Genomic DNA, 24,054 nt, shown 5'->3' with positions numbered 1-24,054 from the left:
AAAAATTTGGAACGTCAGATTACGAAAACGTTCCATGCAAAAATCAGACTGGTGTTTATCACCAACTGAGCATTTTAATGAGTGGAACACGGAAAACATGTCAAATGACAGGAATCATTGGTAATAGCAGTCTGATTTTTGCATGAGAGTATAATGACAGGGTAACAAGTCAATAGGGCTTTTCGTTCACAGTCATTTGTTTCGAGCTTCTGTCATGTGTCACATAATATTAATATATCTACGCCATACGTTATTGGTATATGGCGTAGATATATTAATATTATGTGACACATGACAGAAGCTCGAAACAAATGACAATCGATGAAAAGCCCTATTGGTAGTGATGAGCGAGACTGGTCTTGGTCTTGCTGCAAGACCAAGACCAACACCGCCTTTTGGTTGCAAGACCAAGACCAAGACCAAGCTTGCAAGAACAAGACCAAGACCGAACCTTGCAAGACCAAGACCAACCTGCAAGACTCTTGCACTTTTTTGAGAAAAATTGGTTTTTATTATTTAACTTTATTTTTTTAGTTCAATAATATATACTGATATTGTAAGAAACCTTAAACAATATCGAATTTTTAAAATACATTTTTAAGTCGTTTTGATTAAGTCAAACGGTTTGCATTTTCTCAACCTTCAAAGTGTCCAGAAGGCAAGTTTTCAAACGGCGACAGGTCAAGGACAATTGAAATTACTTGTAAGATAAAAAAATGTAATTATAGATAGGGTAATCCATTAAAAAAAAATGCAATTAAAAACGGTTTTTATGTACCAGTAGTTTTCGCTTTTTTGTCTTATAAAAATACTGACACTTATTTCAATTCTTTTCGCATAATCGAGGAAAAATGTAGGTCGTTAAATTTAAAATTAATACAAAAAATATCATAATAGATTTTGAAAAGGGATTCACAATGCTGTGAAAGCATTGTGGCCTGAATAAAAAATAACTGCTTGTCGATTGTAATGTGTCAAGCTTGGTATCGCAAAATCCAAAGCTTAGGTTCAGTTTCTGAATATAATGACAAAAATTCCGATACTGGGAAATTTTTAAAATTATTTTTTGGATTAATTTTTTACAATCAACGAAAGTTGGTAGTTGAATTATTTGTGAAAATCCCGGATAACAAACGCGTAAAGAATTTTACCGATTTCATTTTATGTCATAATGGGTATTCAATCCAAAAATATGTGAAAATAAAAGTGCGAATAACTCGTGTTACGAGAGCAATGTAGTTTAAATAAAATTAAAGAACTGCAAGATAACAAATTACAGAATTAAGCGTTTATAACTCCCCATTAGGTTTAGTTATTATGTTATAGTATTAGGTCTATAAATAGGTATGGTAAATATGTAAGTATTTACTAAAAAGTATGTTTTAGTTGGTTTATAAAAAAAGTTAATTATATTAAATAATTATTAATAGAGTAGAAAATATTTGATTTTTGTGTTCTCTTAAAAAAAATTAATTTATGTTCTTAAATTTGACCCTCGTAGGATAAATACTACAGTGTTCGAGTGAAAGGAGCAGATCATTATCTGTTAACAACTATAAACCGTTTATCCCTTTTCGTAAAATCCGTGAATTGAAGGCCCCCGACCATTTGTGGCACCTTTAAGAAGCTCTTTTTCTTTAACATTTTATTAAAATACAGGGGCAATAAACAGTAATTCAGACTCAAGACGTGGTCTGAAGGCAGGCGGCAGGTATCGACAACATACAAAACACAACGTGACACAACCGAAGGCCGGCAATTGCAACAAGGGTTGTAAATGCAGGTTTTTCCTACTGATAAACATTACCATTATAAAAATATACTCTAATCTCTTTATATACAGAGAAATAATTAGGTCATTAGGTGAATGTATAATGTTAAAATTGGTATCCGTTTGAAACTACATTCTACATTCTTTTAAAATTTTAAATTTTAAAGCAAAAAATATAGTTTCATTCTTCACATCTTTATTTATTTCAATGTACATTTTATTCGAAATGATTTGGTTCAAATTATTACTACCAAAAAAGCAAGACCAGCAAGACTCTTGCAGCAAGACCAAGACCAAGAACAAGACCGGCTAGTACAAGACCAAGACCAAGACTGCGTTTTAGCTGCAAGACCAAGACCAAGCTTGCAAGAACAAGACCAAGACTAGCCTGGTCTTGGTCTTGTTCTTGTTTTGCTCATCACTACCTATTGGATGTTCTGTTCGACAAAATACATGGGACGTTTTCGTAATCTGACGTTCCAAATTTTTAAACTGTTCTACAATTAAAACTTCCCCTGTTCCAGTGTTCCCGTACATCAAAGTTTATCCGGCTGGAACCGTTAAGCTATTAACAAATTTTCAGCTTGCTATTAATCAACTTTTTTTGGTACGCGGAATCCAGGTCTATATTTCTTTTTTTCTTATTGATTATACGTTTCGGTTCTGTCGAATATAATTATTATAATCATTGAGTATTTAGTAAAAAAGAAATAATATTAATCAAATTAATAATCTGTTTAAACGATTAATAACGGTTGTTTAAGAAATATAAATTTTCATCTCGTGTACGTTTTACAAATTGCACAAATAGACCAGGGCGTATCTGAAAAAATAATAGTACATTTGGATGTTGAGAGGTGACTCACATTTTTTGCAGAAATTGGTTGGAAATAAATCATATAATAATAATTGAGTTATCCTCCCACTCAAAAAGGTCCGGAACATTGTTTAAATAATCAAAATGTCAAAAAATGAAGGAAAAACTTGATTTTTTTCTTCGTTTTTTGATTATAACTTTAAAAGTGTTCATTTCCGAGAAAAGTTGCACTGACTAAAAGTTGCGTATTTAAATTTACTACAAGATAGTATTATAGAGGATTCAGTATTCTTCTATATGTAAAAAAAAATTCAACTTGCTATCTGCTTTATTTTCAGTCCTGCAACATTTTGAAAACATGACTTTTTTTGCGAAAGCTGGATTGCATAATTTATTTTGCAAAATATATTAAACCGATCTTAATTAAATTTACAGTATTGTTATATTATATTATAAAGTTTTTCTGGGTAAAATATGAAGAATACTGGTTTTTTTATGGTTTTTTTTTGCAACTATGAATTGCTATTTTCCAAGAAGGCTGACAATTTTTTAAATTTTTAACCAATCATATATTGTAGGAAATTTAATGACTTTTATGTCAATGAAACTTTTCTCGGAAGTGAATACTTTTAAAGTTATAATCAAAAAACGAAGAAAATAAGTGAATTTTTTCTTCATTTTTTGACATTTTGATTATTTAAACAATATTTCGGACCTTTTTGAGTGGGAGGATAGCTCAATTATTATTATATGAGTTGTTTAGCTATTATGCTATTATGTTAACGAAATTGCACAAACAACGAAAGTTTTACTTTCAATATTAACAATATTGAAAATAACACTTTTAGAGCTATTAGATCTAATCTTCCGGTTACACCATTCGTGACTTTTAAAATTTGCAAGCCAACGAATTGCCGGAGCTAAGGAGGCCGAGGGAGATCTATCAAGTTGCATCTCACTACCCGCCTGTCCAGCACGGTAAAATTACAACAAAGATTAGTTCCCAATACTCAGAATAGGAGTAGAACTAATAAAAATAATAAATAATAATTTCGTTGTGAACCGAAACAAAAGCCGTCTTACTTTAGTTAGTTCAGGGAGCGCCAAAAGCACTGTAACTCGTTTCAACCCTTCTTAGGGTTTCCTCAGAGAGCGCATATTTGATTCTATCTGAACAACTAAAATTCAGGCCGCCATTTATCTCAATCCAAGGTCATTTTGAATTATTTAGTTTTCATCCTCGAGATAGGGTGGTATTCAATACCGAAGTAGAAGAACATAATGGCATAAACGCATAAGAATATATAGGGGTCGACAAGACAATAATTCTTGTCTTGACATCAACTTCTTCTTGAGAAAAAATCAAGAAATTTAAAAAAATCTTGTCTTGACGTTTTCTTGACATCTTATATCTTGTCTTAGGCCCGGTTTTTCAGTGAGTGGTTAAAATTTTGGTTAGCTAACCTAGTTTAAATTTTAACCAATATTTTAACCCTTATATCGTTTTTCAGTGCTTTAAACCAAGATGTGCAATTCTATAGATTTTTGACAGAAAAATAAACAAAATAGAATTTCATAACCTAATATATAACTAACAAATAACATAACATTACAAAAATGATTAATGCATTCAAGTTCCGATGAAGATATAATCAAGAATATAATAATACATAATACAATATTTCCCGCGATAACACAAAATGTCATAATTTAACTAACCTCTTCTGTCAGCAAATATAGATAAACGTCTGTCGGAAAATTCGGAGTTAAACCACCTATGATAGTGAGTATCGGTTAAAATCTTGGTCAACTTAAACGGGTTTAAGCGATAACCTTGTATTGAAAAACTGATTAACCAAAAAAATTTCGGTGACCGAAAAATCTGGGTTAACCCAGCACTGAAAAACCGGCCCTTAACTGAAGAAATTTCAAGATCTTGAAATTTCTTGATTACCCGGTCTGGTGATTCCCCTGCAGTAAAGAATGGTTGTGATCAGTAAATTCTGTCAGTATCTGAGTAGCTTTAAAACACTTTCTTCAATTCTCGAAGGGAGTAAATATTGCACACTCCCATTGGCGGTAATTGGAGTAAATTTACTTTTAGACGAACTAGAAATGAGGCGCTCAGAGCAACAGTGGCCTAACCCCAAAAACGAAGTTTTGAGATAAATGCAATCTTTGCATTCGTATTTCGATTATGCTTATGGGATGGCGCTATAAATTTTGTAACGCTATTTAGGCTAATATAGAGGTAGGTTGTATAAACCCTTGCTAATCCGAAGATTTAATGTTGCTGCTTTTATTGATATATTAATCTAAAAATGCTCAATTTGTGGCTTAGGTCACTGTTGCTCTGAGCTTCTCAAATATGGGATCATGAACTTAATAATAAAATTGATAGAGACGCTACCGATGAGCAATTAATCTACTGAATTCAAGCTGCGAGAGATAAAATATTACTGAAACACTAAACAATACACAAAACTAATTGGATACACTGCAAAGTTCTTATTTTGAATTCTCGGCATAAAGTAGAGGCATTTTCCTCTTCATCTTGAGGAAAGCTTCTATAATCAGAGGTGGTAGTACAAAAATTTGAACAAACATTTAAAGCTAACTACTTTAATAAATCCCAGAATGATCTACAGAATCCAATACCAGAGCCAGTACTTAGTCTGAAAATAAGAAGATAAAGAATTTGATTTAGATATTACTTACCTATTTAAGAAAGCTGATAATGATAACTTACAATCTTGGAAGTATGAAATTGAAAAATACTTAAATGAGCCTAAGTCAGAAGATCCTGAGAATATACTTGATTGGTGGAGAAGATACGAGAGAAATTCTACCCTTCATTATCGAAAATGGCCAAGGATTTTCTCGGAACGCCAGCAACATCTGCACCTGCGGAAAAGCTATTTTCAAGAGCAACTTCAATAACAAAGCCAAGAATTCGACTGGGTGTTGACTCCATAAGAAGTATTATCTGCCTTATTTCATGGCTTTTCCATTCCGATTTAAAAATGTGCTAAATTTGTTATTTAAAATAAAATCTAGTTTTTTAGTAATAGTCAAGAGATTTCAAGATTTCTTGTTTTCTTGACAAGAAATCTTGGTATTGACATTAAATTTCTTGTCTTGTCTTGAAATCTAAAATTACTTTTAGTCTTGATCTTGTCTTGAAATCAAGACAGGATCTTGACATTTTCAAAAAGTTGGCGATCCCTAAGTATATATAACTTTTGTCATTTGAATTATTTTCAAACTACGGTGTAGAGAAAACTCTTCTGCAATATCACTATCAGTAACTTCACTACTGCGTATTTTTTAATTTTAAAAATATTGTTTTAGAACAAATGGCTACACTTTGAATCTAAAATGAAACAATTGGAAGAGGACCTGCATAAACACCATGACGCAGTCGATGAGATGAAAGTAATGATGAAAAATTTGATGCAGACCAATACAACTGTTTATCCATTAAAACAGATAGTGCCTTTTAATAGATCTCGAAAAGAAGTAGTTGAATCTGAATTTATATTTGACAAAACTTGTAGTTTCAAAATTGATATGGTACCCCAAATGGATATACAGATGTTAGATGTATATAATATTCTTAATTTTGACAATGTGGATGGAGGAGTATGGAAACAAGGATGGCGGATTGATGTAGATGAAAAAGAATGGAACAAACATAATAAATTAAAAGTAAGTTTTTATTATTTACACTATTTTTTACATTGTTATTTTATAGTCCTGTCGCCAGGGGGGGTACAACGGCCTCCTTAATTCAGATGGACTTACCCAAGTTTTTTTTATGTATTTTGACCCGTAGAACACGAATTTTTTGGGTAACAGTTGATCCGGATGTCGATAAGATTGTTATAGACCAAGAACTTGAGGAATCAAATAACAGCGATTTTTGGCAAAACAAAACAATATTTTGTATTTTTTGAGTCATTTTAAGCAAAAAATATTTCTACAAGTTTTTTAGTAGGATGCACAGTTTTCGAGATAAACGCGGTTGAACTTTCAAAAAATCGAAAAACTGCAATTTTTAAACCCGAATAACTTTTGATTAAAAAATAAAATAGCAATTCTGCTTAGCGCCTTTGAAAGTTCAAGTCAAATTATGTCGGTTTTGATTATTTGCATTGCTAAAAATTTATTGTGTTATTGTTAAACAAAGCTACAAACAACTAGTGCGTGAGTGATGTTTCTATGATTTCTCATTTAAAATCGAACGAGTAGGTAGAATAGGTACTAGTGCAATCAAGACTATTTCTACGTTACATGCGTTAAAACGCATGTAAAAGCACGGGAAACCCTACGTGTTTATAGCTTTGTTAAACAATAAAAAAATAAATTTTTACCAATGCAAATAATCAAAACCGATATAATTTGACTTAAACTTTCAAATGCGGTAAGCAGACTTGCTATTTTATTTTTTAATCAAAAGTTATTCGGGTTCAAAAATTGCAATTTTTCGATTTTTTTAAAGTTCAACCGCGTTTATCTCGAAAACTGTGCATCCTACGAAAAAACTTGTAGAAATATTTTTTACTTAAAATGGCCCAAAAAATACAAAATATTGTTTTGTTTTGCCAAAAATCGCTGTTATTTGATTCCTCAAGTTCTTGGTCTATAACAATCTTATCGACATCCGGATCAACTGTTACCCAAAAAATTCGTGTTCTACGGGTCAAAATACATAAAAAAAACTTGAGTAAGTCCATCTGAATTAACGAGGCCGTTGTACCCCCCCTGGCGACAGGACTATTATATAATTGATTAAAAATGCGATTTCAAAAATACCCCTGTATTTTGTGCGTCGAGCTTACTATCACGGTTTAAGAGCGTATGCGCATAATTTCGGACCAATGCTTTTAAATGTTTATTTTAATAAGTTACAGGGGTGAAAAAAAAGAGAAAATTTTGTGTGATTTTTAATTTCAAATATTTCATTCAAAAGAAACTTTTTGTTTATTTTAAGGGACTTTCAACCCTCGGTAATAATGTAATCTTTCATTCCGCGATTAAATTTTTTCAAAAATAATTACATATTAGTTTTCTCAGGATTCGAAAAAATTAATGCATTTAAAAAGCATTGGTCCGAAATTTTGTGATTCGCTCTTAATAAATCATTTCTGAAAAAATTACATTGTTCTTTATAATTTAAAATCAGTGGAGAAAGTAACATTACGGGTCTCTGACCTGCTTAATCTTCCCAGGATTTTTGTCTGTACATTTTCCTCGTGTTTCCGACTTATTATCTTGAGAAGTTCATTTATAAAATCATTACAGTAAAATTCAAATCAGAAAATCGTGGTGTTTAACTTTAAAAGAAATAAAAATTATCATCATCATTATCTTTAGCTCGACAATTCTTTGTGGATTCTGCCTTGCTATAAAATTCGTCATTATGTTCGGTTTCTGGAGACCTGTTGCCATCGTCTAATTTTTAATAGCTCTAAATCAGTCTTAACTCCATTTAACTACCTAATTCGCGGTCGGCGGCTGCTTGTGCTTTCTACTAGTTTTCCTGTGGTTAGATTTTTAGCAATTGTTAGCGTGTTGTCTGGCATTCGTATTAGGTGTCCAGTTCATCTGAGTCATCCAGTCTGCATGTCTCTTTCATCCTTCTGCTTTAGGGTCCATGTTTCTGCCTCATATGTGAAGACCGTCTTCAGCAGTATTTTATATAAACAATTTTAGTCCTTTTTTGGACGATTCTTGAATGGAATTGTTTGTTGCAGTCCATAGTATGCCCTATTTCTAATGAATCTGGTCAATTGTTGATTTTTCTGGAGTGATCCGGTGTATTTTCTGAAGCAGTTGTTAACAGGGTTATACCTCTGTAGTTGTCATACTGGAGCTGCTCACCTTTTTTATGTAACGGACATATCACGTCATGAGACCATTTCGCCAGACAAGAAATAAAAGTTTATGCAGTGTCGGCAGCAGAGTGTCGCCACCAATCTTGTATGTAGAGCTCATTACAAATTTGATCAGTTCCTGGTGATTTATTATTCTTAAGATTTTTAATGGCTTGTGCAACCTACTCAATGGTAGGTGGTCTCTAGTTGGGGTTGAATAGGTTCCAATCATTTCGATCTTCTAGGGCAGGGGTCACCAATTGGCGGACAGCGGTCCGCATTCGGACCGTAGGCTAGTTTTGTACGGACCGCCATTAAATTCAGAATGTGGTGTTTGGCAATTTTGAAAATGTTTGAACATGAAATTGTGTACTATGTTTGGCTCAACTTCAGTATGTGTGAGAAGCCGCCTTTTCAAGAATGAACTTTATTAAAAATCGGTGCAGATCTCAGCTCACAGATGAATATCTAAACTCTCTAATAAGAATCAGTTGCACTAAACTCACTCCAAACTTCAGAACCTGTCTGCCGAAAACTGAACAATTTCTGCCTGAACATCTGTCTGAACAATTTCTGCTCAAAAATTTCGCCCGGTATCCTTCTGATTTGTTTATAGGAGATATTTTTTAACAAGAATCCGCAAAAAAATCAATACAGATCAACCAGACAGAGGTAGTCTGTCTGGATTAAATCCGGATACCGGAAGTGTCATAGGTTTTCGAAACGGACCCTTAGGGAACATAATTGGCGACCCCTGTTCTAGGGTGTTATCTGCTTCTTCGATATGATAGCCATTAAATTTTGTGTCGCAAAATTCATCCTATCTTTTCAACTCTTGTTTGTCTTCCATACTCTCTCGCAGCGGTTTCAATGCGCAACTTATGGACCAAGGGCTAGCAACGTCGGAAAAAAATTATTTTAAGACAACTGGTTCTTTAATATATTATTCCCTATGCTTCCTCGAACACCTTACCGGCCATCTGGCTGCTGATACAGGTTGCGTTCATTACTGCGCAGCACATTTGTACAGGTAAACATATCGAGTTTAAAATTATTGTAAGACAAAAAATTATTTTGTCATTACTTTTTAAACATTATTAGAAATATGAACTATAATTGGCAGACATTTTTGTGGTTTAAAAAGTAATGACAAAAAATTTTTTGTCCTAAAATAATTTAAATTCAATATACAGGGTGATTGATGAGTGTGATAAAGCTCAGTAGATCCGCTATAGTAATAGATAGCAATAAAAGTTGATAACAAAAATTGTAGCTAACTTTCAGCTTTACACTACGAAATTAGTTAGAATGTTACAGGGTGTTCGATAACATAGTGGCCAACCAAACTTATGTTTTTTTAAATGGAACACCCTATATTTTATTTTATATTCGAAATTCTCTTAACTTTTCCATCGCAAAAATATAAAGGTTTGTTATGTTATATAGGGCTTTTACAAAGTTATAACCAATTTTTTATGAAAAAGGTACAGGTCCCTGTATAAATAAAAAAAAGCATAACAGCAATGGTTTATTGTGCTATATTTTTTTGTTGATTGTCAAAATTTATAAAAATTGTTGATATTGCTAATTTTCCTTATATCGAATACAGGGTAAGTCAAAACGCAAGTACATTCTTTTCTCAGAAATTTTAAATGGAACACCCTGTATTTTATATCACCATCGAAAAGTATCATTACCGTACTTTAATTTTTGTATAATATTCCCTATGCCTAAATTTGTTAGTGTTCGAGATATTTTCATTTTTCAGAGCAAATTATTAATTAAGGTGTTCTATTTGAAATTACTGAGAAAATAATGTACTTGCGTTTTGACTCATCCTGTATTCGATATAAATAAAATTAGCAATATCAACAATTTTTATAAATTTTGACAATCATCAAAAAAATATGGCACCAATAAATCATTGCTGTTGTGCTTATTTTTTTTATACAGGGAGCTGAACTTATTACGATTTTCGTAGAACATTGATTATAACTTTGTAAATACCCTGTATAACATAACAAACCTTTATATTTTTGTGATGGGGAAGTTAAGAAGATTTCGAATATAAAATAAAATATAGGGTGTTCCATTTAAAAAAAAACACAAAAGTTTGGTCTGCCTCTTGTTTGCAAGTTTTTGAATTCCCTCTTGTCTTCTTCGCTTCAGCATCCTTCTGGCTTGCCATTTTTAGAGGCCATGGAGGTGTTACCAGGAAAATCGTCAAATAAGTTTTCAATTAAATATCTTTTAGGAATATTTTTCAATATTTATATTAGGTTGAAGACTTTAAAACTTTGACTTTCAGTTACCAGATGTCGTTAGACACCTACTCCATAAAAGTACGTTGCAATGCGGGGATAAGCTCTCGGAGTTTCGTCACTTGGGGCAGAGAGCAGCAAACCTACGCCTCTCTGATGATGACTCCAAATAGAGTAGAAAAAAATCGTCCATTTAAAGTGCTGGTTTGCGCTCTCTGTTCTAAGTGAAAAATAAGACAGTTTTGCCTTCGCATTGCAACTGAATAAAAATGGTATACATTTTTATTTCAAGAATTTTCATGATTGTCAGATTCTAATAAGGGACTTGTTGGATGCTCAAAATTATATTGTTTACTATTTTTTTAATTCAGCATTTTGTGAGTTAAAGGAAACTAAAACTATATTATAAATATGCAAACCCGTTAATTTTATTGTGTCCTACTGGCCGCATTCACAGTCAATTAAATAAAGTCAATACATACAAAATTAAATTCCAAAGGACATTGACACAAAATATATATCTTTAAAATTAGTTCATACATTCAACAGTGTAAATGTTTTTACCAATTTGTTCACCACATGTATTGAATTTTTTATATTTCCGAAAACAACGATAATTTTGGTCCCTTTATTTTTCCAAACATATTACTGTTGTTGAAATGGTTGGTTGGTTATCTGTAATGTTATTTTACATTTGCATAAACGTGCAACGAACTATAAAAATATTTGTTAACGATCTCATGTAGTGCTTAAGGATAACACTTTAACTGTATACAGGGAAGTTCTAAAATATCGAATGAATAATGTAGAATCGAACACTTTATTTCGATTTATTAATATGAAGATTCATATCATATAGCGAAAAAACTAGTGGAAACTCCAGAAGGAACACCGGAGGAAGAATACATAAAACTTAAATAATATCTGTATGCTGCTGCTATTAGAAGAAGAGGAGAAATTAAAAATATGGAATCTAAAACCACATTTGTGGTCATGTTTGATAGAAATCATAATAAGAGAGAAAAGACAAAGTTATGAAAAATGACTGAGTACAGGAATACCGAAGGTAGAGAAATATGTGCCACATATAATAATTATGAAACAAAAAAAGCAGTAGAGAAGGCTACACAGTATTCTGGGATAAAAAAAATGTAGTGAAATTGATAGACTCCTCGGAAACTCAATAGGCGAGCGGCATCAACCCCTAAAATTACGTTACACCGACCACGAAAATCAACTTAAAGGTGAATGACCAATTTTGGTGATTCGTTATGATTTCGGGGTCGCTGAATCTGAATATTTTTTTTATTATCTCCCTTTATTGACAATCAGATATAAAACAAACATCTATAAGTCAATTTGTTGGTCTTACATTAAATTAATTATTGTAAATGTGGTGACGTGGAGAGGTAAACACCCAGCGATGTTTCCTCAGTTACTTCTTAGGTCGTATGGCCAGCTTCTTCTGAGTCTTCTATTGTGGACAGTTTGCAGTAGTGGATGAAGTAATGGATTAGGATGGTCTTCTAGTTTGTTGTGGTGGTTTCTATTGTTTTCTCGGATGACTTCGGTTACATATGGAATTTTTAGATCAGTGTGTAGAGTTTGGTTTGATACATACCATGGTGCATTAACTATTTCTCGAAGTATCTTGGATTGCGCTCTCTGGATAATCACGGTATTGGATTTGCTAGCACAGCCCCACAGTTCAATGCCATAAGTCCAGATTGGCTTTATCACTGCTTTATATATTAGCAATTTGTTTTCTATTGAAAGGTGGGATTTTCTTCCGATGAGCCAGTAAAGTTCTTTGGTTTTTAGGTCAAGTTGCATTCTTTTCTTTGTTATATAGTGTTTCCAGTTGAGTTTACTGTCAAAGTGTAGCCCTAGATATTTTACTTGATTACTTTGTGGTATTTTTATTTGATTGATGGTTACCGATGGGCAGGTTCCAGTCCGGAGAGTGAATGTTATATGGGATGATTTTGTTTCGTTTACCTTAAACTTCCACTTCTTCAGTCTTATTTCAAGTGAGTTTAGATGCTCTTGGAGATTTTGTGTTGCTGCAATAGGATCGTCATGCTTGGCAAAAATAGCAGTGTCGTCTGCAAATGTCCCGATGGTTGTTTTATCATTTGTAGGCAAGTCATATGTATATAGTATGTACAATAATGGCCCTAGTATGCTCCCTTGTGGTACGCCAGAGTGAATAGGCTTGTATTTCGAGACTTCTTCATTAACTTTTACTTTAAACTGCCGTTCGTGTAGGTAAGCTTTCAGTAGGTTGTAGTAACTTGCTGGGAGAATTCTTTTTATTTTGCATAACAAGCCTGGATGCTAGACTTTGTCAAAAGCCCGACTGATATCTATAAAGGCTGCTGTGCAGTACTGCTGGTTTTCAAGTGACTGATTGATGGCGTTGACGATGCGATGGCATTGTTGTATTGTTGAATGGCTTTGTCGAAATTCGAACTGATGATCTAGGATCCAATTTTGTGGATTTATTTCTGCATTTATTCTGTTTAGGATAAGTCTTTCAAGCAACTTGGAGATTGTTGGTAATAAGCTGATAGGCCTATATGATGAGACATCTAGAGGGTTCTTGCCAGGCTTTGGTATCATAATTATTTGTCCAATTTTGAGTGCTTTGGGCCAGTAGTCACATCCGAGTATTGCATTGAATATGTGCAGTAGTTTAACTATGCCCTTTTTGGGTATTTCTTTTAACATTTTTGCAGTTATCAGATCTTCACCTGGTGCCTTCTTCGGGTTTAGGGTGGCAATTACGTCTCTAATTTCTTTTGGAGTAAATGGTTTTATTCGGTCCTGTATCTGTAGTGGTTCTTCTAATATTTAGTTCGCTTCTGGTACTTGATCGTCATTTAGTGGAGTAAAAACTTCTGCTAAATACTCGGCAAAGAGGTCAGCCTTTTCTTTATCACTTTTTGCCCATGGTCCTGGTGGTGTTGAATTTTTACGTATTGGAGGTAATGCTGTTATTGGCTTTCTCTCACTTTTTATGGGCTTCCATATAGAGTTGTCTTGTCTTGATAGATTGGTGATGTAATTCGCGAATGACTCATTTTTGACTTCTTGCAGCTTTGATTTTAATTTGTTGCTGATGCGATTGTATCTTGTTCTGCTGTCTGGTGTGTGTGTTCGTTGCCATGCAGATCTGGCCTTTCTTTTTTCAGCTACCAGTTTTTTTGTTTCTAAAGGTATATTACTTATGTTTCTGTTGGGACTACTTTGTGGGGTAGCTGATTTAGCTGCATACTTAGGTTTATAAATTTGTTATAGTCCTCTTCTATTTCTTCCGGTTTTTTCAGCCTCGTTGTTATTTCGATAGTATCGTGAATTATTTATCGGGAAGTGTCCCAGTTTGTTTTATTGTTGTGCAGGTGGAGTTTTGGTTTTTTAGTGATAACTGTTGTACTTACCGTTGCTATTATTGGGCTATGGTCAGTAGTTAGGTCATAGCTTGGTGTTATAGCTGTATAAGTTATACCGATACCGTTTGTTATGAAGAAGTCCAATAAATCTGGTTTTTTGTTGGGATCGGTCGGCCAGTATGTTGGTGTTCCCGTTGAGATAAATGAGTAATTCTTATTTTGTATAACATGTGCCAGTTCTCTGCCTTTTGTTGTTATAAGTCGAGACCCCCACAAGTTATGCTTGCTGTTGTAATCTCCCCCAGCAATGAATTTTGGTCCTAGGGTTTGGAAAAATTCTTCATAGTGTTCTCGTTTTAGATTATGGCGAGGAGGGCAGTACACAGCTGTTACGTTGACATTATATGGAAGTACTTCAACGCTTACTGTCGTTGCTTGGATGTGTTCTTCTTCGTACTTCAGTAGTTCATGATGTTTAATATTTTCTTTGGTGACTATTGGTGTACCTCCGTGGGCTGTGCCGTCAGGATGCTCAGTATGATATAGTTTATTTGGTTGTGTTTAGTTACTTCAACGCAGCTCAAGCTCTGGGGCAGTGGATTGGATCGTTGTTGTGTGTTTCTTGTGTATATATCATTTGTGTAGATTTCTGATGGGTTTTGATGCGCTCCATTGTTTTTGTTGCTTCCTTTGGTAAGTTTCTTATAGTGATCACATCCCTTACAATTGGCTGGGTGGCCTCCATTGCATAACGCACATATGGCTGGCGTCTCTTTGGACTTTTGCACGTGGTGGTATTGTGTGAGCCTCCGCATTTTACACAGACGAATGGTTTATTACAATATGATTTGGAATGTCCATATTGTTGGCATCTCGTGCACTGTATTATACGGTTTTTTTTTAGTTCGTGGAGGTTTTATGAGTACTACTCTGTTCTGTAGGCCTGTTATATTATAGACATCTGTATTGTTTTGCGCGGGTTCTAAATCTACAAAGAAGAGATTAAGTGGCTCTTTGGTTTTTTGTTGTTTTACGTTGACTATGTTTCTCACTTTGTGCCCTAACTAATATAGTTCACTTTTTATGTCATCAGTATTGGTTGAGTGATTTATTGGTAAGTATCTGATCACGATTCTGTAAGCTCGTTCTTCTTTTAGTTGGTACGTGTGATGGTATATATTTTTTTCTTTGAACTCATTAACCAATTTTCGGTATATTTCTGGTGTTTCACAATTTATTTTGACAACGTTGTTTATTAAACTTTTTGTCTGGTATTCTTCTTTTTTCGCTATTTCCTTTAATTTCTTTGTCATCTCGTTGAAATCCTGTACCCCGTGTACAAATATTGGTGGAGGTTTTGGTATTTTGTTGGTTTCTGCGTTTCCAGTATTTCCTTCTGTTTCTTTCGACAGCGGTTGGAATCGGTTACCTGTTTCAATTTCGCTTGGATTTTGTTTGTTGTTATGTATTTTCTTCCTTTTATTGCTTCCCATGACTTGCCATGCGTTTTTACTGTTTGTCTGATTTTCTTCTTCATCTTCGCTGGTTGATGTCATATAGTGAGTTTCTCTGTCTTCGATATTTGCACTATTTTTACTTGATGTCGGTATTTGCTGCTGAACTGGTTGAGAGTAATAGTTTGTATTTGCTGTCCGTATAGGAGTTGTATGATACTGTTGTTGCCTAGTTGGCATATTCATGTTCATTGAATTTCTGGTTGGTTTATCATTGTTGGCTGCCACTGTACTTGGTTATTGGTTGCTTGTGTCTTTTGTAGATTTATTGGATTACTCTGTATGTTTTGTTGTTGATAAACTGGTTGTCCATTTCTGAACCCAATAAGATTCCCCGAAGGGAACATATTGTTTTGTTTTTCTCACTTATTGCTAATGGATTTTTTTATTGTTGTTGATAAGATACATATTAGAATTCTTAATCACCGGTTTTTCGGAGCGCTTTAACGATGTTTACACCTCGATGGCCCAGGGACGACTTTGAATCTGAATATGAAGTTTATTTTTATCTAGAATTGGTGGAACATGTTTAAAAATCGAATTTTATGCAAAAATACGAAAAATCAATTTTGATGATTTTTCAACTTTCCTTGCAGTATCTTTGGCCGCTGTAAATATTTCCTCTTGAAAATTTTTCTGTGTCATCTTTGAAGTATATAGATGCCAACGAGTTTTGTCCAAAATGTTTATACAAATTCAAAGAGGAGTTGTTTTACATTTTAAACATCTTTTCGTTAGTTTCATGTTTACTTAAAAAAGTTAAGCGACCAACTTTTTAGTTTATAATTTTAACCAACATAGCAATAAAACATAGTTCATGAAGAAGTTTTCTGGAAAATTTTAAGTCAAAATATATAGGAAAAAAGTTATGTGACTTTATATACGAACGGCACACCCCAAAAACGCTTATTTCTCGAGATACTGTGTGGTGTGGTGAATGGCTAATTTTGGTCATACTTTATGATTTTAATGGTGCTGAAAACGAAAATTTTGAATTTTACTTGAGAGAACATTGGCAAAATCGCAATTTTACCCTAAAGTTAAAAAAAATGAAATCACTTTTTTGCGTTTAACTCGCTACAACTCTGTTACATTTTAATATTTTTTTCAGAAATTTTTATGGTATATATTTCTTACCATTCTGAAGACAATCGTAACTGTTTCAATATTTCTGTCTTATTATAATAAAAGTTATGAATTGTTTAAGTAAGAGGTGCAGGTTCCTGAATTGCAAAGTTTAATCGCAAAAGTTGAGTGACATAATTTAAAATTTAGCTTTTAAATCAAGTTTATATTAAAATATAGGGTACAAAGAATAAGATGTTTTATAGAAAAAAAAAATGGTGCAACTTTTAATTTAAATAAACGTGATTCTTTTTTTCTATATTATTTTTAGAATAAAAATTGCGATTTTGACAATGTTCCTTCATCTAAAATTTAAAATAAAACTCATTTCTATTTTTAGCACCATCAAAAACATAACATACATACATACATACATACATACATACATAATCGATTATCCTCTTATACCGTAAGGTGTCGAGGTCAAAAACATAAAGTAAGACCAAAATTAGCCATTCACCACACCGTGGTCAGTATCTCGAGAAATAAGCTTTTTTGGGGGAGGGCCACTCGTCTATAAAGTCACATACCTTTTTCCTATTGCATATTCCATTTTGACTTAAAATTTTCCAGAAAATATCTTTATGAAATATATTTTATTGCTATGTTGGTTAAAATTATAAACTAAAAAGTTTGTCACTCAACTTTTTTAAGTAAACATGAAACTAATGAAATCTGACGACAAAATGTTTAAAAATTAACAACTCATGTTTTAATTTGTTTAAACATTTTGGAAAAAGCTCGTTGTTATCTAAATACTTCAAAGATGACACAGTAAAATTTCCAAAAGAAAATATTTACAACGACTAAAGATACAGCGAGGTAAATATAAAAAATCATCAAAATTGATTTTTCGCATTTTTGTATAAAATCTGATTTTTGAACATGTTCCACCAATTCTGGATAAAAATAAACTTCATATTCGGATTCAGCGACCTCTAAAATATAAAGAGTTACCAAAATTTGCCATTCACCTATCATGGTCGTTTTTTCGATTTCTAAGCCTCAAATTAGGGGTGTGCCACTCGTCTACAAGTAAATAGTTGCATGGAACACAATAATTAATCTATTAAAATCAGAGAAAAAAGAGGTTTTGACAATCGATCCGAACTATTAGACTGAAAGAAATATTACCAAGATCTTTTTACTGAGAACAGGGCGAATTTTCTCGATGTGGGATATGAAAGGGCCATAACGGATGCAGTAGTAATTAGATGAGAATTTTTCTATAGAATGTATATGTTACCGGCCAAACCCGATTTCAGGACAAACTGGTTTGGCCTAGGCCAAAGCCTAGGCAAGCTCTTTATAATATACCTACAATATCAAAATAAATAGATAAACTGAATAAGAATACTCTGTAATTGGAAAATAATCATTTTTTGTAAAAGATAATGACTCGTCGTTAACATTAATCGACAATTATTGGTAAACTTTCTCTTTCTTTCTTTCTTTCTTTCTTTCTCCCCTTCCGTATACCCTTTCAGGTGTCGGATTTGGGTTTAGTTTAGCTACATATTATCTATTTCCTTTCCATTTAGAGAGGTCACGTTCCATGTCGCTATTCCTATTTGTTCTGATTCGTCATTTACAGCTGGTTCCTTAAAAAACTGATACGACTCTTAGTAAGATTTGATCATTTTGAGCAGTGTATGATTGATCTGACATTATATTTTATTTATTATGACAGTCACATAATAAAATAAACAAACAAACAGCCATTTTTGACGTTGAACAGACTAAGTTATCTGACAAATTTTAAGATTTGGCGACAGTATGTAAATAGTGACAGTATGTAAATAATAAGTATTTATCCTTCAAAATACACTGCTCAATTTTCTACAAAATACGCTTTAAGAGTCGTATCAGTTTTTTTTTGGAACCAGCTGTACAAAATTAGTATCTGAATTTTCATTATTGTTATTAGTACTACTACTTATACTACCTATACTACCAATATTTCCATCACCCATCCCATTTCTAATTATTGGTAAACAAACAATAATATTATAAAAAATAATCAGTGGAGTAATCATGGAGTATTTTGGTGACACTTAGAATGGCGGATTACCATTGCCTTCTTGCTCTTGCATCTGTTTGTGGAACAGTTTTTGTTGCAGCTACATTTGACAAAACTTTGTCCTGATCCAACTGAACCTCTCGTAGGTGCGGTGCAACCCTTAACGATATATCAGTGCCTTAGTTTATGTCTACTACCTCTAAAAAAGTTTGGCAAATTTTAGAGACATTAATACCTCAAACGGTTGGATCGGACAAGGTTTTGTCAAATGCAGCTGGAACAAAAACTGTTGCACAAACAGGTGCAAAATGGTAATTATACTGCGCAATTCTAAGCGTCACCAAAGCACTCTATGAAAAAATAAATACTAATTTTTGTAAATGAGGTATAATTATTGCTTTTATAAAAAACACTTATTATTTTTAAACGCTTTTATTTAGTTCAATAGTTTGCGTCAAATCTTTAGACGTTAATTTGAGTGCCTTTTCTCCAATGCAAATGAATGAAAATTTGCAGACATATGCATTCGCGGGAACAATACACGAATAATCAATAAAAAATTTTTTTATGTTTATTAATTGTTTAAATAAAAAAACGATTTTAATGGAAAATGCTTAAATTCTCTTGTTTTTTACAATGTAAAAATTTGAAACTTTTACGTGTTGTAGCTAATGATATGAACTATACATAATTTCACTTTTTAAATACGTTATGCTTCATAAATAAACAATAAAGTTTCAAATTTTTTGCCGATTCCGACTACTTTTCATGTTAGTACATCATATGTTTTATACATATTTTAAGAAACATGACGATATATTTTAATGTTTGAAAAGTGTAAGGTAAAAAATAAAAAATAAAAAAATGTGAAAAAAAAATTTAAGATGCGCTTTTATTTAGTTACGAGTGACTAAAATTAAAAATATTATAAAAAAAATCAACTAAAAAGCAAAAAATAAAAAAAATTGAAAAAATCTAACACATTCGTTAAAGAAAAGCGTGGAGCGAAAACCGTTTATTCGATGAAGACGCGCCACGCTTTTCTTTGACGAATGTGTTTGATTTTTTCAATTTTTTTTTATTTTTTGCTTTTTAGATGATTTTTTTATATTTTTAATTTTAGTCACTCATAACTAAAGAAAAGCGTTTCTTCAAAATTTTTTTTTCATATTTTTTTATTTATAATATGATTGTTTGTATTACCAATTGTCCATTAGTTTTAACGACGAATCGTTATCGTTTTAATAAAAATGTTTATTTTTTAATTACATAGTATTTTATTCAGTTTATTTATTGTGGCTCTCTAGGTATACTGTAAGGTTATACCTTATTATCAAGATAAATCCTATCGTGTTTAGGATAAACTAGTTTGGCCTGAAATCGGGTTTGGCCGGTAACATATACACCACATTGTGCGAATCTTTTCTAATAATTTTTCTAAAAATTCTCATCTAATTTCCTGAAATCATACCTAATCATCAGATACCAAACTCTACCCCATCCTATCTGGTGTACCTCAAAGTAGTCTGCTGGGACCGATCCCGTATCTGATAGATACAGCTGACATACCAACAAGCAATAACCTAACTCTTGCAACATTTGCAGATGATACTGATTTTCTAACCTTTGATAGTGATTCAGTAATAGCATCAGAGAGGCTGCAAATACATCTAAACAAAACTAATGAATGGTTTAAACTAGTTTGGTTTTAAACACTCTGGAAAATTAAAGTAAACCCATCAAAATCTACACATAGTACATTCACTGTAAGAAGAGGTACATGTATGTCCACAAGTTAACCTCTATGAACATCCTTTATAGTACGTTCTTTAACGGTAAAATATTGCAAAACCTCTAAATTTTAAATGACATGAAATTTGGCATACACATAGCCAACAAGTCAAAGAAAAAAAGTGTTATTCCGCCGATGTGTGCTTTTATCCTGGGTGTGAGTTTCACCCCTTCTCGGGGGTGAAAAAATATACGTCCAAAATAAGTCCGGAAATGAATAAACTGACTAATTTTAAGTGACTAACTTCTAAAGAGTTTTTTCATTAAGTTAATACTTTTCGACTTTTTGCGAGTGATTGTGTTAATATTTCAACAAAATAACCACGTTTTTAGACGGTTTTTTGCAAATAACTCAAAAAGTATGTATTTTGTCGAAAAAAACATTCTTAGCAAAAATATAGCCTGTAAAAAAATGGTGTATATATTAGGTCTCTATACCTAGTAGAAGCAGAGTTATAGCTAATACAAAATAGGTTCATATTCGCCAAATTCCAAATCGAAGAAATAACCAGAAAATGAAGCACTTTTTGGGGAAAACTCATTACAACTTTTTTAAAGTGTTTAAAAAAAGCTTTATTTTTGTTTTTGATAAAAAAAATTTTAGCTCAATAGTAAACAAGTTACGCTCAAAATAAAGTTGGTCCCCTTTTTTTTGGTAAAAAAATTGGGGAAATCGCCTCCTAATTAACATATCAAATGAACTTAATCGTTACCACTTCACAAGTTTCTTTACTCGTGTATGTATCGTTTATATGATCTGTAAGTTTAATCGGTTCAAGGTCCCTATTTTTGAAAGGGCTGCAGTTAAAAGGGATTGAACGAGTCACTAAATATTGCAAATTTATACATTTATACATATTTAACATAGTATACAAATTTAGAAACACCAAATCTTAACCAATTTTTGTCTTACAGAAAAACAAAAAAATACAAAGTATTCAGAAAAGCAAACCCGACTTTTTTTATTTTTTGAGATTTTTGGTATCTCTAACAATGTTTAAGTTATTTTGAAAAAAAAGCATTTTTTCAAAATTAAAAATTTTACTTAAAACCAAATTTTTTCAAAAATAAGTTTGTCACTGTGAATCGATGAAACTTACAGATCATATAAACACAAAATAAGTAAAATAACTTGTTAAGCGGTAACGATTAATTTCATTTAAGTTGCTAATTAGGAGGTGATCTTCCCGATTTTTTTTGCCAAAACTTTATTTTGAGCGTAACTTGCTTACATTTGATGCTAGAAACTTTTTTGTATAAAAACAGAAATAAAGCTTTTTATAAAACACTTTAAAAAGTTTTACTGAGTTTTCCCCAAAAAGTGCTTCATTTTTTAGATATTTCACGTTGAAATATTACATTTGGAATTTGCCGAATATGAACCTATTTTTAATTAGCTATGGTTAGGCGAATGCTGGTTATGCAAAACAAATTCTAACTGTGGACTGTAGGGTTATTATACAAAAAAGTTTTACCTTATGTAACTGGTAGGTGTCGATGTCTTCAGTTTGAATCCACTTGATTGAAAATATATTGAAATCCACTATGAAAACGCTGCCGCGACATCTATTAAAGAAAATAGGGAAGTCTCAGATACAGAATACATTATTAAAAACAATAATATACACTTATTTAAATCTGAAACCTTCCTTATTAGAACCATTCTCTGTTAACATCATCAATCTCTGCCTTCCACAATTTACAAGGCATATAGACGACGAATATAGAAAACGGAAAGGATTCTACAATATGCAATCGCATTCCGTTTTCATTCGTCTAGGAAAAGGTACGAGAAAAGGTTCTTCGTACTCACAATCTGAGTAAAGATAGGAGTGAATTAAAAGACAATTTATGTTTTATTTCGATTCAGAGGCAAGGCATAATCTACAGACAGCGCTGTTTCTTTAAGTCAATATGTGTTGATGCTTTGATCACTGGACCTTACATTTCTCTGACATTGTAAAGACAAATTATTTAAACTCGGTGTTTTTATTGTGAAACAGAACGTACTACCTTTAATAATAATAACAAAATAACAAATTAAACATTTTAGGTGTTTGTTGTTCCCCATTCCCACAACGATCCAGGTTGGATCAAAACATTAGAGGAGTACTATGTAACTCAAACGAAACATATCTTGGATAATATGTTAAATAAGTTGCCTGAGGATCCCAGAAGAAAATTTATTTGGGCTGAAATATCTTATTTTTCGATGTGGTGGGACGAGTTAAACGAAGATAACCGGGAGATTGTAAAAAGGTAAAACATTTAAATATTTATTATTCAGTGGACTCACTCTATAACGAACACGGATATTAGGAGGTTTCGCTTATAACGAGGTACATTAGGTGTCCCATGAAATTCCTATTGAACTTTAACCCTCTATAACGAGGCATATTTGGTTATAATGAGGAAAAATGAAATCTAAGAATCTATAAATAAATACCTCAACTGCATGTATATCGAGGCCAGTGCTGTAATAAACTCCGCCGTCTGTAAATTTCTTCCTGTATATCGACCGATATTGAATATTGTAGAAAATTTACAATTTACGATGGCGAAGTTTCATTGTTCACTGTTCAGGTCGACCATCGACACCTAATAAACTACGTAAAAGGCGTCAAAACATTTCAATATCATTGTTGTCTGATACAACGAGATCCGCTTATAACGAGGTAATTAGTCCGCCATTTCAGTTCTCGTTATAGAGGGAGTCTACTATACTGATTACATTTTCTAGTTAGACGATGTTTATCAATCGTTAGTAATATAATACAACATTAATTAATAATAAAGAGTATATTTATTATAATTTTTAATGTTTATTAAAAAATATTTTAAAATTTAAAGATAAAATAAAAGAGTAACAACTAACTGCAACAAGAAAAAGAACAACAAAACTTTATTGAAAACTTTTATTCTATGCTACAAATGGTTTAGCTGTTCATATGCTAACAGAATTTTTTTTTGTGTTATTCAAGATACTCGATGAAAATTATACTATGAGCATCTACTCTATCATATGTTTTCTCACAATCAATGACTACCATATGAGCGTTTATTTCTGTATTCCTGTATTTTTCAATCAACTGCCTTATAATGAAAATTGCATCTGTTGTTTATCTGCCTTGCATAAAGCCAAACTGATTATCCTATATTTTCATGGTGTGACTAAACAGTTTGTTGGCCCTGTAATGTGTAATTGCTGTATATTTCCTTTGTTTTTGTAATCTGGTACTAATATACTGCTTCTCCATTCGTCTTTATGTATAATTCTATGTATATGTATAATTAAATATTTGTATGTATAATTATAATAATAGTATTTATGTATAATTTCATTATGCTAAATATACAGGGTGTAACAAAAATGCAGGTCATAAATTAAATGACATTCTGGGACCAAAAATAGCTCGATTGAACCTAACTTACCTTAGTATAAATGTGTACATAAAAAAAGTTACAGCCCTTTAAAGTTACAAAATGA

The 24,054-nt window shown here is 32.4% G+C and overlaps 1 protein-coding gene across 2 annotated transcripts in view; it reads left to right on the top strand.

Annotated features, from left to right (window-relative positions):
- Positions 1 to 24,054, top strand: part of LOC126880396 (alpha-mannosidase 2) — a 128,942-nt gene that overhangs the window by 25,789 nt on the left and 79,099 nt on the right. For both annotated transcript variants that reach the window (XM_050644234.1, XM_050644233.1), the window contains exons 3-4: positions 5,940 to 6,296; positions 22,621 to 22,826. In XM_050644234.1, coding sequence (XP_050500191.1) covers positions 5,940 to 6,296; positions 22,621 to 22,826 — 563 coding nt within the window. The remainder of the gene's footprint in view (positions 1 to 5,939; positions 6,297 to 22,620; positions 22,827 to 24,054) is intronic.

The sequence above is a fragment of the Diabrotica virgifera genome, chromosome 2 (genome assembly GCF_917563875.1).
Source record: "Diabrotica virgifera virgifera chromosome 2, PGI_DIABVI_V3a".
NCBI classification, from domain to species: Eukaryota; Metazoa; Arthropoda; class Insecta; order Coleoptera; family Chrysomelidae; genus Diabrotica; species Diabrotica virgifera.
Note: the sequence above shows the minus strand (reverse complement) of the source record. Positions and strands in the feature narration are given on the sequence as shown.